Consider the following 15836-nt stretch of genomic DNA (forward strand, 5'->3'; position numbering starts at 1 on the left):
AAACTCCTGTTAAACCTTTAGAACACTAAATCCACCAGCAGGTTTAAAGGTGTGTTAACCTTAAAACATCAGATTACCCCATTTATCAGTCACAAAGTGGAGAAAAAGAACAGATTCCCAACTTTCCAACGGTCCTTGAACTACTCATCTTTTCTACCAGAAACCTGACGTCTCATTTAAAAAATCTCCAAAAATAAACTGTTTGCTTTGACAGGATTCTGTAAAAAAAAAAAAAAAAAAATCGGAGCTTTGTAATATAACTAGAAAGTCATGATTGACTTAGTTGTGACCAAAAATCACATGTCAAAAATTCAGGTCAATTTAAGATAAACTGCAGGCAGTGGTAAAAACAAGACAAAAAACAAGACAAAATGACAAAAACACAACATAAAACAACAAAACGGACACACAATATGACATAACGAGATGAAGAACGAGATAAAATGACATAAACGAGATACAACACAACAAAATTTATCACAAAACAGCAACATTGAGACAGAGAATGAGAAATAGAAATGAAAAATGGCAAAAACAAGACACAAAACTTATGGTAATCACAGGATGACAAAATGAGATGAAAATTGGTAGAAACAAGACAAAATATGACAAAAACAAGACATAAAATGGTAACCAGACACAAAATGACAAAAACAAGTCACAATACCAGTGGCGTCATGAGGCCTATTTTAGGGGGGCTGAAGCTCAGAAAGTCTGAGATGTTTGTTCAGAATCAGCTCATTCTCAAGTCTGATCTGAACTGTCCTCTTTAGTTTGAACTTTCCCTAAACTTAGGAGTTAATGACAGAGCAGCACATCCAGACTCAGTCTCATTTATGTAGAGGTTAAACTTCAGTGTCATTCATTGATGTTAAAGTGCAGTTTTTCACGTTTGTTGCTCATGCTCCCGACCAAACCAGTCCAGGTGGAAGACGATGTGAAGAGAAGCTCCAGAGGATGAATATCACACATTTACGGTGGAAATAAATGTCCTTTAATTAGACATTGTCATGCAAAAGTTGGATTTCCCTTTAATGATGTTCAAATCTTTGAGTGTTTAGTTGATGTTGGTTTCTAAATGTTTTCTGACACTCTGTCTCAAAGATTAAAACCTTCTACGGCTCACAAGCTGCAACAATTCACACATTATCAGCTACACTATATTACCAAAAGTATTGGCTCACCCATCCAAATAATCAGAATCAGGTGTTCCAATCACTTCCATGGCCACAGGTGTATCAAATCAATCACCTGGGCATGCAGACTGCTTTTACAAACATCAGTGAAAGAATGGGTCGCTGTCAGGAGCTCAGTGAATTCCAGCGTGGAACTGTGATAGGATGCCTTCTGTGCAACAAATCCAGTCGTGATATTTCCTCGCTCCTAAATATTCCACAGTCAGCTGTCAGCTGTGTTATAAGAAAGTGGAAGTGTGTGGGAACGACAGCAGCTCAGACACCAAGTGGTCGGCCACATAAACTGATGGAGCGGGTCAGAGGATGCCAAGAGGTGGACAACTTTCTGCAGAGTCAGTGGCTACAGACCTTCAGACTTCATGTGGCCTTCAGATTAGCTCAAGAACAGAGCTTCAGCAGAGAGCTTCATGGAATGGGTTTCCATGGCCGAGCAGCTGCATCCAAGCCGTACATCACCAAGTGCAATGCAAAGCGTGGGATGCAGTGGTGTAAAGCACGCCGCCACTGGACTCTAGAGCAGTGGAGACGCCTTCTCTGGAGTGACCAATCACGCTTCTCCATCTGGCAATCTGATGGACCAGTCTGGGTTTGGCGGTTGCCAGGAGAACCAGACTTGTGGGACTGCATTGTGCCAAGTGTAAAGTTTGGTGGAGGGGGGATCATGGTGTGGGCTTGTTCTTCAGGAGCTGGGCTTGGCCCCTTAGTTCCAGTGAAAGGAACTCTGAATGCTTCAGCATACCAAGACATTTTGGACAATTCCATGCTCCCAACTTTGTGGGAACAGTTTGGAGCTGGCCCCTTCCTCTTCCAACATGACTGTGCACCAGTGCACAAAGCAAGGTCCATAAAGACATGGATGACGGAGTCTGCTGTGGATGAACTGGACTGGCCTGCACAGAGTCCTGACCTCAGCCCGATAGAACACCTTTGGGATGAATTAGAGCAGAGACTGAGAGCCAGGCCTTCTGGTCCAACATCAGTGTGTGACCTCACAAATGAGCTTCTGGAAGAACGGTCAGAAATTCCCATGAACACACTCCTAAACCTTGTGGACAGCCTTCCCAGAAGAGTTGAAGCTGTTCTAGTTCCAAAGAGTGGACATACTTCATATTGAACCCTATGGATTAGGAATGGGATGTCACTGATGTTCATATGAGAGTCAAGGCAGGTGAGCGAATACTTTTGGCAATGTAGTCTATCTTTGTGACTAAACTAAGATAAAAAGTGAAAAACTGCCTGATTCCTGCATCATGAATGTAAATCTTTTTGGTTTTTATGACAGTAAACTGAATATATTTGAGTTTGGCATTTTATAAACCAAAACAAGAAATGAATTCGTGGAGAAAACAATCAACAGATTAATGGACAAAGAAAATGTGTTTTCCAACATATATGGCTGAATTCCTCCAACATTACAAGATACATACAATTTAAATTCAGTTTTATTTATATAACACCAATTACAGGTCAAATTGTCTCAAGACACTTTATTTTTATATTTTTATATTTTTTGTCATTTAAAATATGACAAAGTAAGAAATTTAAACCTCTTGACTAATCCAATTTATTATTTGGTTTTTAACAGACTAATCAACAATTAAAATAACTTTCTCCACTAACACTAATAAACATGAGGTCAAATAGAAGGAACAGTTTTAAATCCTGCAGTCCCACGACGACAAGAATAAAGTTTGTCAACAAAAACTAAATCTGCTGCTGGATTCCATTAAAGTCCTAATAAATGATCATAAAGTGTGACACTAAAGGTTTGTGGTGCTAAAAATCTCAAAGTAAAGATCTCAAGTTGAACATCTGGATGGAGGCTGATAAAAGTTGACCTCCCTTCATCTCTCTGGAGCGACTCCATGGATTTTAGGGATGCTGCTTAAAGACCTGCTCTTCTAGTCGTCTTCCTTCTAGTCGCTGTAAAAAGTCACTCCATCCTCGCTGACTTCAACACCTCTTCATGACAACTTGTTCTGCCTCTGACCTGGTGGAAACTCCAGAAACAACCCCCCCGTCCTTAAAGCCTAGTGACGCCCCTGCACAGCACAATTAAATTTCGTTACATGATTACAAAATGAGATGAAAAACGATAAAAACAAGACAAACAACAGCAGTAAGAGCTAAAATGACATATAGTTGCTCTTTCTGATCTAAAAGCCAGACTTTCTGCTCAGGGAGGGTTTGGAAACTCGATCAGAGAGTCTCTGAGGAACAAACTTCCTCCGTCTCAGAGAGGATATGAAGACTTAACCTCATAACCTGCTCACTTCAAAATAATTTCTAGGACAGAGTCTGGCTTTCCAAACCCAAACAAAGATGGCAGAGGCTGGACAGGAAACACAGCTCCGGAAATGCATCAGAAATCTCTTTTATCGTGCAGCAAACGGAATAATTTCATCCAGATGCTGAGACAAGGCCAGCGGGATTCTGGGAAATACACTGAGAGCAGCGCCAAGTTCAGGGTTTCTGTTCAATATGAGATGTAAGAATGAATGCATGAGTCACAAATTGAAGCAAAAAGACACTTTTATTTTGAAAAACAAACACCAGTAATCTTATAACACTGCAGCAGAAGTTTATATAATTAATAATAGCAATAATATCTGCAGAAACACGATCCCACAGCCAGACAATTCGGTTAAATTTACTTTGTGCAAAGCTCTAGTTCCACAGAGCATGATACTGCCACCTCCATGCTTGGAGATAGGTTTCTTGAGGTAAAAGGCCTCACCTTCAGTTTTTGTTTCATCTGACCTCATAACTTTCCTCCAGAACCTTTTCTTTGTCCATGTGATGAGTGGAGCTTTAAGGTTCTGCTTCTAGAGGAAGAACTTCCTTCTTCATGGATCCTCTAGATCCCTGTGGACACTGACAGCTGTGTTCCAGCAGCTTCTCATTCATCCAGACCTGCTTTCTGATGGTTCCTGGTTGACTCTTGACCATCCTGACCAATGGTCTCTCAGCAGCAGGTGGTAGTTTGTGTTTTCTTCCTGGTGGTGGCAGTAACACACCTGGACCATGAACTTTATTCTGACGAACAGATGATTCTGGATCTGAAGCTGCTTTCAAACGGCTCCAAGTGACTTTCTGACTTGAATCATTTCAGACGTATTTCCTGTCATGTTGGACAATTCTGGAGTCAATCTGGACAATTTTAGCATCAATCTGGGCAGTTTGAGTCATTCTAGATGTTTTCAGTCACTTTGGAATAGTTTAGCATGAATTTGGACAAATTCTGAATCAACTTTAACTGTTTTTGTGTCAATTTGGGCAAATTTTGAAAAAATTCTACATATTTTAATCAATTGTTGAATGAATCTTTGAGTCAGTGGAGACATCTCCATCAGTCAGTTTGGACCATTTTGAGTCAAATTTGTCAGTTTTGTTTGATTTGGACATTTTTTAAAATTCATTTTAACCAGAGTTTCAGTCAATTTGGACCACTTTTGCATCATCTCAGGCAACTTTTGAATGTGTTTAAACAAATTTCCAGCCACCTTGAAATATTTCTGAGTCAATCTGGGCACTTTTTGAGGTAATTTGGTCAGGGTTTTTTTTGCCAATTTGGGGAGATTTTTAAATAATTTTAGACATGTTTTTGGTGACTTTGAACAATTGTTGAGTGAATTTATGTCCATGTAGACGTCTCTTCAGTCAGTTTAGGCTGTTTTGGAGTCAATTTTGGGCAATTTCTGCATCAACTTAGGCAACGTTTGAGTTCAAGTCAATGATTTTCTTTTTCAGATCTTTGCTGAGCTCCTCAGACTTTCCCCCTGTCGTGTTTGAGTCTAATGAGTGGATCTAATGGTTCTATTTAAACTGATCAGAGGAGTCAGCAGCTGTAGTCGATCAGAATCACTCAGGAGAAGTTAAGAGTTCATAAAACTCAGAACATTAGATCAACACAACTTTCTACATCAACAAAACTGATGATTAATATTTGTATGTTTTTGATCCAACAGATTTTGTCATATTTCCAGAAGAACTTTCATAAATCTATAAAAAAAACAAAATATAAGATAGATTTTTGTGACAAAGATTCATGTTTCAATGATTCCATCGTAGAAAATTCAGTGTTAAAGGAGTCATTGGAGACTAAAGACCGAATGATAAACATGGACTTTACGAGTGGATGAAAACTTTATTTCATGACTATAAATAAGCTCTAAAGACATTGCAGCAGCACTGATATTTGAATTAAAATGGACTGACTCTTTATTTAAATGTAGAGGGAACCTGGGTCAATTATTTTGAAATTAATTAATGGTGGTTTCAGGCGATAAAACATCTGATGACATTTTCCTGACGTATCGACCAGCAGAAAAGCTGATGATGAAAACAATGAGTTTCTTTCAGGTTTATTCCTGATTTCTCGATGTTTCGTGTCTCTGCTGGCAGTTTTCTCTCCATCAGCAGGTTTCTGTGGGTCTAAATGTCACATTCAGGCCTGATTCTCTGGAACAAGCAGCAACTGACTGACAGCTGACGGATAATTAGTCTCACCTCAGCACAAACTCTGTCCTCTCCGACTCTAATGAGCAGAAAACCACCAAGACGCTGCAGATTCATCAGTTCAAAGGTCGATTTTTCACCTCAGCAGCAAATGAAGGCTCTAAAAGGTTTGATTTCCTCTCAGGTTTTCTGTCCTTAGGCTCATCAGATGTGAACCTGCTGTTTCATGTCATCTCTCATCTAAAACTTGAAATCTGCTCTTTGTTTCCACTAACGTTTGTTCACTATTTTGTTCTCCTCAGCTCAGAATGAAATTTTCTCATAAATCTCCATCATTTATGAGCAGACCAGACTCGGTTGTTTGGTCTTCTTCTAGAGAATCTGCAGTCATTTAATTCAACATTTAAACAGACAGAAACAAACACAGGCTGCTGGTGTTACGCTAACATATATAACGCTAAAGCTGAGCTCTATTTTGTTCCATGAAAGTTCTCCAGCCATTCATCCATCCATCCTCTATACACCGCTTTATCCTCACTAGGGTCATGGGGGGTGCTGGAGTCTATCCCAGCTGACTCGGGTGAAGGCAGGGGACACCCTGGACAGGTCACCAGTCTGTCACAGGGCTACATATACAGACACACAATCACACTCACATTCACACCTACGGACAATTTAGAGTAACCAATTAACCTCAGCATGTTTTTGGACTGTGGGAGGAAGCCGGAGTACCCGGAGAAAACCCACACATGCACAGGGAGAACATGCAAACTTCATGCAGAAAGATCCCAGGCCCAGGCCAGGATTTGAACCGGGGATCTTCTTGCTGCAAGGCGAAAGGGCTAACCACTACCCCACTGTGCAGCCTCCATAAAAGTTTGACTTATTTATTTTCCAATTAATTAGATGTCTAAATGGTGCCCGGTTACCTTGGCTCGTGTTGGGTTAAACTGGGTTGAAAAATGTGAGTTTATCTGATGTCTACTCTACATTCAACCCTCGCAACTCTAAATAATTTCTTTGATTTCTTTAATTATTTAAATTTGAACAATATTTGTGTTCGTCTGTATATGTAGCCCTGTGACAGACTGGTGACCTGTCCAGGGTGTCCCCTGCCTTCACCCGAGTCAGCTGGGATAGACTCCAGCACCCCCCATGACCCTAGTGAGGATAAAGCGGTGTATAGAGGATGGATGGATGGACAATATTTGTGTCCTTTTTTGGGCAAATTTTGAGCATTTTTTGACAGAGTGACTCATTACTGCAAATATTGTAGTCTGAAACCAGTCCTGAAATGGTCTAAAACCAGGACCAAAACCAAATTTGAACTACTAGTAAACAAGTCCAAGACGGTCTGAAACCAGTCCTGATCCAGGACCAGATACAGAGTAAAATCAATCCTAAACCAACTCTAAATCACATCCAGAACCAAGAGAACCAAGACTGGAACCAAACATAAATCAGTCCCAAGAAAGTCCAGAACCAGTCCAACATCCAGTCTGAAACCAGTCCAGAAGTTCTTCTAGAAAGCCCCAGAGCATGATACTGACACCTCCATGCTTGGTGTAGGTTTGGTGTTCTTGGGGTTAAAGGTCTCACCTTCAGGTTTTGTTCCATCTGACCTCAGAACTTTCCACCAGAAGGTCTTTTCTTTGTCCATGTGATCAGCAGCAGACTCGAGTGGAGCTTTAAAGTTCTAAAACCAGGACACAAATCAAACCTAAACCAGTTCAAAAAAATGTTCAGAACCAGTCAGAATACAGTCTGAAACCAGTCCTAAGAAAAGTCAAGAAACAGAATCACAATCACAAAAAAATAGGTTGAAATTTGAAGAAAAAACACAATTTGGGTTGAATTTTGGGTGCAAGAAACTAAACTCTTGTTTCTACACCTAAAGAGAAGTCGGTGTTAGCAACAGGAACTTTTAGAACTTCTATGAACTTAAAAACAAAGCTGGTCAGATCAAAGTTTATTCTATAGTGTTCATAGAAAATATTCACCCCTGTTGGAAAGTTTCCCCTTTTATTGCTTTTCAACATAGATTGGTGATCAATTTAATTTGGCTTTTAAACATGAATTAAAACCAATACCACAGACAGACAGTATAATCTTTACTCTAAGTACTTCTTTGGTCTCCAATTAAAGGAGTCTCACAAAATTCAATCCTGCCTCTTCTTTTTATCATCTAAATAAACTGTATTGTTCCTGGTTGTAATATACGCCTCTATGCAGACGATGCACTATTGTACTTCAGTGCAAATAATAAACATTCTGCTGTAAAACTTTGTTACAAACCTTTTAGAACTTGTACGAATTTAAAAATCTGTTTTTCTACAGAGTTCACAGAAAGTATTCACTCCTGTTGGACGCTTTACCTTTTATTGCTTTAATACTGCAAAATATTTTTTAACATGAGGCAACTACACAAAATGTGTTTAAAGATCAATAAAAATGCTGCAGTTTTTCCATTTGTTCTTTCATCTTCTAAAAGTTCCAAACATAAATTCATACTTTTTCTATCTGTAATTGATTTTTTATGAAACTTCCTATGAAAACATGACTGGAACCCCTGAACCTCCTGCACCTTCAGATGCTCTTTAACTGGTTCTGTTCTGCTCCTGATCTCACTCTACTTCCTTTATTTCCACCTCATGAGGAAATGTGATGACTCTGGATCGGTGTTGAACCAGAGTGTGCTCTCTGATCTGGAAGCAGGTTTGTTTCCGTGACCTCGACTCAACACTCTCACGCCTGCTGGGGAATTAGTTCAAAGTTTTGCTAGAGGGCGTATCGAGGCGGAAACCTTACAGCGCTGCCGGTTCTGCGGCTCTTTGCGTGCCGGCTTCTTTCCGCTGCCGCAGAGTTCCACCTTCTGGTCGCTTCAGCCGGTTGCTGAGCTGCAGGAAGGGAGGGTCGGTCGGGATTTCCCCCTCTGAGCCCTCGAACCCTCCGATGGCCTGAAAACCCACAAATACACATTTATACATCTGAGGAGAAAAACGCTGCTGCAGAGACTGAGTCTGAGAATGATCCTGTAATTGATTCTGTGAGACTCCTTTTTTTTAACCCTAAACATCTGAATGTTCTTCTTTCTAAACTGTTAAACTCTGTCAGGTTCTTCAGGGATCCTGATCAACAGAACCTTTCAGGTCCAGACTCTAGTTCTCAGGTGGACTGAGGTCTGGATTCTGACTCCTCCAGAACTTCCTCCTTGTTGTCTTCAAACATCTCTGAGGATCTTTGTCTGTTTGCTTCGACTCATCGTCTGGATGGAAAACTGGTCTTTTGCACGTCTCAATTCTCTTCAGACTGGAGGTTTTCCTCCAGGATTTCATTTATCTCATTTACCTCTGCTGCTAAAATGGACATAAAAAAACTACAATTAGTTCAAAATAGAGCCGCTAGATTAATACTCAATTGCTCATTTAAAATCAATGTGGCTAGGATGCATCACAGTTTGGCATGGTTACCTGTAGAGGCCAAGTTAACATCAAGTATTATAAAGTTTTCTAGAAATACAATTATGGAAGGGACGCCAATTTTTTTAGTGATCGATTATTAAATGCAGGTCTTAAACATAGTCATAAAACTAGACAAGTAAGTTTGGGGTATTTGAAACTTCCAAAACCGAATTCGGAATTGCTTAAAAAAACAGTTTTTTATAGAGCTATCCAGCAATGGAATTTACTACCTGGAAATATGAAAAGAATTAAAAGCAGATACTTATTTAAACAATCTATTAAAAAAGTATTTATGAGTGAGACCACACAATTAGTACAATTAGAATAATCAATCCTTGTATGTTTGTATTTTGTTGTTTGTTTGTTTTTTAATTTTAACAGAGATAGGTATATTAATGTAATGTGGTTTTTATCCTGATGACATCAGTTTTTATTTGTATGATTGGTGTATGTACATGTTGTGATGTTTTATGTGGACCCCAGGAAGATTAGCGACCACGACAGTGGTAGCTAATGGGGATCTGAATAAAGAATAAGAATAAGAATTTATCCTCTTTACCAGCCTTCCAGGACCTGCTGCTGAGGCGCATCATGATGCTGCCTCCACCGTGCTTCATATCATGATGCTGCCTCCACCGTGATTCATATCATGATGCTGCCTCCACCGTGCTTCATATCATGATGCTGCCTCCACCGTGCTTCACATCATGATGCTGCCTCCACCGTGATTCACATCATGATGCTGCCTCCACCGTGCTTCACATCATGATGCTGCCTCCACCGTGATTCATATCATGATGCTGCCTCCACCGTGCTTCATATCATGATGCTGCCTCCACCGTGATTCATATCATGATGCTGCCTCCACCATGCTTCACATCATGATGCTGCCTCCACCATGCTTCACATCATGATGCTGCCTCCACCGTGCTTTAATCATGATGCTGCCTCCACCGTGCTTTAATCATGATGCTGCCTCCACCGTGCTTCACATCATGATGCTGCCTCCACCATGCTTCACATCATGATGCTGCCTCCACCGTGCTTCACATCATGATGCTGCCTCCACCGTGATTCATATCATGATGCTGCCTCCACCGTGATTCATATCATGATGCTGCCTCCACCGTGCTTCACATCATGATGCTGCCTCCACCGTGCTTCACATCATGATGCTGCCTCCACCGTGATTCACATCATGATGCTGCCTCCACCGTGATTCATATCATGATGCTGCCTCCACCGTGCTTCACATCATGATGCTGCCTCCACCATGCTTCACATCATGATGCTGCCTCCACCATGCTTCACATCATGATGCTGCCTCCACCGTACTTCACATCATGATGCTGCCTCCACCGTGCTTTAATCATGATGCTGCCTCCACCATGCTTCACATCATGATGCTGCCTCCACCGTGCTTCACATCATGATGCTGCCTCCACCGTGCTTCACATCATGATGCTGCCTCCACCATGCTTCACATCATGATGCTGCCTCCACCGTGCTTCACATCATGATGCTGCCTCCACCGTGATTCATATCATGATGCTGCCTCCACCGTGATTCATATCATGATGCTGCCTCCACCGTGCTTCACATCATGATGCTGCCTCCACCGTGCTTCACATCATGATGCTGCCACCACCATGCTTCATATCATGATGCTGCCTTCACCATGCTTCATCATAATGCAGCCACCTACATGATTCACAACATGATGCTGCCACCACCGTGCTTAACGTCATGATGCTACCACCTCCATGCTTCATCATGATGCTGCCACCACCGTGCTTAGAGAGGATAAAGGAGTCACTCATTCTGGTTGGCTCTTATTGAATTGTTTCTTTAATATGTTTGCTACAGAATAAATAAGATGGAGCTGACAGAGCTAATAATACAGTGAATACATGATGTGTGGATCTTAGTGCACTGCACATACAAAGAAACATGCAAATCAGAAACCAGCCTGTTTGTGAGCTGCTCAGGTCTTCTCATGCTGGGTTCAGACTGAAGGCCGGCATGCTCTCAGTTTAGATTTGTGGTGGAGTTTTATCTAACTTGGTGGAGAACTTCTAGTAAACAGATGATTTTTTGTTTTTATTTTTTATTTATTTTATTAGTTTATTTGTCAGGGACCATGTACAAATGCATTATTCTTGAAAAGAAGAGATGCTTTGTACCAGATTTAGCTATTGCTATTTTCCATCTGCCGTCCCTGGGACTGATGTGATGTAAGCTTGTTACAATTTCATATTTTTTGACCAAATTCTCATTGGCCAGACAAACTGAAGTTACTATCATGAAAAGGAAAGTTCTACATCAGCAGTCTTGTAGGATTTATCCATTATTAGTGGCAGCAGGAGGAACAGACTACCACACCACCAAATCACCAAAAGAGATGAAATTACCAGCAAAAGACTCAAAATCATCACTAAAAAAGTGCACATTTAGCACAGAATCACACAAAACCACCATTTAAAGATGCAAAATGCCCATAGAGACATCAGAAATGTGCACAAAAACCCAACAGAGATGGAAAATCACTACAAAAACACACAAAACCACTGTGGTTTAGGCTGGTTTTTGACCAATCTGAATGAATTTAACTAACAATAAAGTTCTAAAGGAACATCTTGGATCACACAGTTGTGATTGATTCAAAAGACGTTCAGATTCTTTAGTTTTTTCACATTTGTTCATGTTGTACATGAATTTTTAAACAGAAAATTTGTGGTTTTGAGGATTCTGACCAACATGTCGTCTGTCAGGAGTTTAAAATAAACCGATCTGAGTGTCTGATCTTCAGTCTGAACCCCACATCAGAGGAAAAGTCTCCTCAGAAACATCAAATCAAAGTTCAAATCCAACATTTACATCCTCAGCCGAACACAAAGCGACCTACTGACGTCTGTACATCAACGACCAAGTACCTTTAGAACGTCTTTTATAGCTTATTAGCAGTGATTCGCCAGATTCTGTACTTCATCATCATCATCATGACAGATTTTTAATCCCTAAGCTGAACGTTTATACCATCTGATGGTGTCTGGATCACATTTTGATAAACTGATGGATTGTTTGGTCTGAAAACATGAAACCTTTGGGAGAATCGTGCAGAAATCCAGAAATAAACACGCAAACAACACAAACTCTGCTGTGTTTGCGTCAATCAGAATTCTGATTCTGAAAATACAGATTTATATTAACGTCAGAGAAATTCAGCAGTTTCCCAACACAAAAACCACAAATCATTCACTTAACAAAAACCACAAATCATTCATTGAACAAAAACCACAAATCATTCACTTAACAAAAACCACAAATCATTCATTGAACAAAAACCACAAATCATTCACTTAACAAAACCACAAATCATTCATTGAACAAAAACCACAAATCATTCACTTAACAAAAACCACAAATCTAATCGACTCTGAAAATTTTGTAGTGACTTCAAGAAGTTTTTAGATTTAAACTGGAAATGTACCTTTTTGGTAATAAATTGCAGCAACAATAGTTTGTTGTGTTTTTTTAATTGTAATTATTCAGGTTTTAATTTTTTTTGCAAATTAATAAATAATTGAAGGGGCTAGAAGCAGATTGGTCGAACCCACAAAACATCCAAAATGAGTTTTGTGTTATTGCTGTCATACTTTCTGGTCTAGGTCTTAGTGTCAGAGCGGTCGAACCCACAACCCAGATATAACGCTACAGTGGATGCTCGACTGTTCTGGAAACACTAATCTATGAACACATTTTTGTCTAAAGCTACAGACGTTGGTCAGAACACTCTGATCCAAACCTTCCTTTTAGAAGCATCCAGAGTCCCTATAAAAGTTGATTTATCTGATGTTGATACACTGAAAGATCTAAGTTATCCTTTAGGAAAAAATCTCTTCTCCTCCAGCATTCCCCAAACTCATCCTTAAATGTCTCAACTTGTCCAACCAGAACATCAGAACACAACTGGTTCTGTGGTCCTAAAAGCTTCATGGTCTTTGTCTCAGGACTAGAACTTTGTCAATCCTTCGTCTAGAACGTCCGGTTTAAAGTCTCAGCAGATGTTTCCTGTCCTCAGATGGATCCTTTCAGGCATCTTCAGAGGAACCAGAAGAACTTGTGTTCTGGTTCAGAATCTGAGGAACCTGTAGGTCTTTAAAGGTTGAATAAGTTGGGATACTTCAGACCTCACAGTACCCCTGGCTGGCCATCAGGGCCGTCTGACTCTCCCTCCTTTTGTCCTTCTTCCTGTTCCCCCGGAACCTCCAGCAGATGGCGCTGGATCCCAGCAGGCCCAGTCCAGCCCCCAGCAGGACCAGTCCCAGCACTGAGATGTTGGAGCCGTGGCTGTTGAAGGTGTAGGCCACGGCCGTCACCACCACGCCGGCGATCAGCACCACCACGCCGAACGGCACCGTGCAGCGGTAGCACGACATCTCGGCGCCGCCGGTCGCCGCCATCAGCTGGACCTCGTTGATGTGAGGAACTCGCGTCGCTGTGACGACGGAGCCGTCCTTTCTGGATTCGTCCCGGACCATCTTTTCAGAGGAGATCAGAACCTTCACGGAGCTCTTGGGCGTCCGGACGCCTCCGCCTTTACCCTGGAGGTCATCAGACATGTGACTGGCCAGGAACAGGTGAGCCATGATGACATCAGAGATCAGCCAATCACAGAGCAGCTGGAAACACACAGGTAGAGTCAAGGCTTGATGTTTAGCTCTGCTTCTATAGCTGAGAAAATGACCGATAGCTGCACCGTTTGGATGTTTTGTCTCAGATGTTGGTAGTTCAGTGTCAAACATGGTCGTTTTACGTCTTTTTCTGGTATTTTGTGTCACATTTTGGCCCTTTTGAGTCAAATTTGTTCGTTTTACGTCATTTTTCAGTTGTTTTATGTCAAAGTAGGTTGTTTTACATCTTTTTCTGGTATTTTTGTTTCATATTTTGGTTGTTTTATGTCGCATTTAGGGTGTTTTACTTTTTTAGGGGTTACATTTTTGTCCTTTTATGTCAGAATTGGTTGTTTTACGTCTGTTTCTAGTATTTTTGTGTCACATTTTGGCCCTTTTGAATCTAATTTGGCTGTTTTACATCATTTTGCAGTTGTTTTATGTCAAATTTGATTTATTCACATCTTTTGGGGTCATTTTGCATCCCAAATAAATTTGGTTGTTTCACGTCATTTTGTAGTATTTTGTGTCATATTTTGTGTTGCACTTCAGTTGTTTTACATCACATTTTGTTCCTTTTGCCTATTTATGGTAGTTCAGTGTCAAATGTGGTTCCTCTTCGTCTGTTTTGTCGTCATTTTGCACAGACTTTTTGAATAATAATATATTGGGTTTAGTTGCATTTTTCAATACATCCAGACATTTTACGGAGTTTCATTTAGAAATCAGCAGCCATTAAAACAGAGGAATCAAAAAACAAGTGATAAAACACATGACAAAACTAAATTAATGTGTTCAAGCAGTTCTGAACAGGTGGGTCTTGATGAGTGATGTGAAGGCGGTCAGGTCGGTGCAGTCATGGATGTGTAGGGGTAGATATGGAGAGAGCATGACGTTTATTTCATTTAATTTCACTTTATTTTATTTCATTTTATTTTCTTATTTCATTTTGTTTTTCACGTAATTTAATATAATTTCACTTAATTTTATTTTATTTCAGTTTGTTTTATTTCACTTTATTTTATTGTATCTTATTTCAGTTTGTTTTATTTCACCTAATTAAATTATCCATCCATCACTACATTTTATTTTATATTATTTAATTTCATTTTCTTTTCCCTTCCCTTTGTACCCTAATATTCTGTGTTTTCTTATTTTTTACTCCTTTATTTAACATCCAGCGGCTGGAAGAACTGAACTTCCCTCTGGGGATTAATAAAGTCGTCTGAGTCTAAAACTATGTTTGCCTCTTTCAGTACATATAAACCAGTAAATGAGCCAGCAGCCTTTAATCGGTTTAACGGTTCAGTTTGCGGTAAATAAACTCACCTCCAGCAGCAGAGCTCCATTTCCTCTGGATGTTTCCTGGCCGGAGATCCTCTCAGAAGATCCTCACAGCGTCTGACTGCAGAAGAAATGAAGAACCAGAGAAAGAACAGAAGAAGAAACTCCCTCCTCCTGTTTCTGGACCTCCTCCTCCTCCTCCCAGCTTTAACTGTTTCCTCCCTTCAGCTTCACATTCTGCTCATTAAACCTCCAGAAACCTTCAAAACAGCACCGTGACCCAGAATCACAGTAGAATGACCAGAAACTGCCAAAAAAGACTTAAAATAAGAAAACAAGACACAAAAGATGAAGAAATAAACACAAAAAACAAAACACAAAACAACACAAAAAAGAAAAATGCAACTGAAACTGAGGAAAAAATGAGAGAAAAAACAAGAATACAGAACAACAAAACAAAACAATTAGCTAAATCTCAGGACAAAACGACTCAAAAATGACAGATAATGACTAAAATAAGAAGCAAAATTCCCAGAAAGAGACATAATTGTCCTAAAATCACGAACAATGACCAAAACACAACAAAAAAGACACAAAACAAATTAGAAGAAAAAAACAGGATCTAAATGTGATGCAAAACAAACACAGAAAGACCTAAAGCAACCAAAAGCTTAGCTGTTGCTAAGCTAACAGCTGTTTGACAGCGTTAGCATCATGTTGCTAAGCTAACAGCTGTTTGACAGTGTTAGCATCATGTTGTTAAG

General features: G+C 40.1%; 1 protein-coding gene across 1 annotated transcript; it reads right to left on the reverse strand.

The window, feature by feature from the left end:
- Nucleotides 1-10945: 10945 nt before the first annotated feature.
- LOC110965503 (transmembrane protein 100-like) lies at nt 10946-15344 on the reverse strand. The gene is made up of 2 exons (XM_022214581.2): nt 15118-15344; nt 10946-13797 (listed from the first exon to the last, which is right to left on the reverse strand). The coding sequence occupies exon 2, from the start codon at nt 13762-13764 to the stop codon at nt 13300-13302; it is 465 nt and encodes a 154-aa protein (XP_022070273.1). The 5' UTR covers nt 13765-13797; nt 15118-15344; the 3' UTR covers nt 10946-13299.
- Nucleotides 15345-15836: the final 492 nt, after the last annotated feature.

This window comes from Acanthochromis polyacanthus, chromosome 19, assembly GCF_021347895.1.
Source record: "Acanthochromis polyacanthus isolate Apoly-LR-REF ecotype Palm Island chromosome 19, KAUST_Apoly_ChrSc, whole genome shotgun sequence".
Taxonomy (NCBI): domain Eukaryota; kingdom Metazoa; phylum Chordata; class Actinopteri; family Pomacentridae; genus Acanthochromis; species Acanthochromis polyacanthus.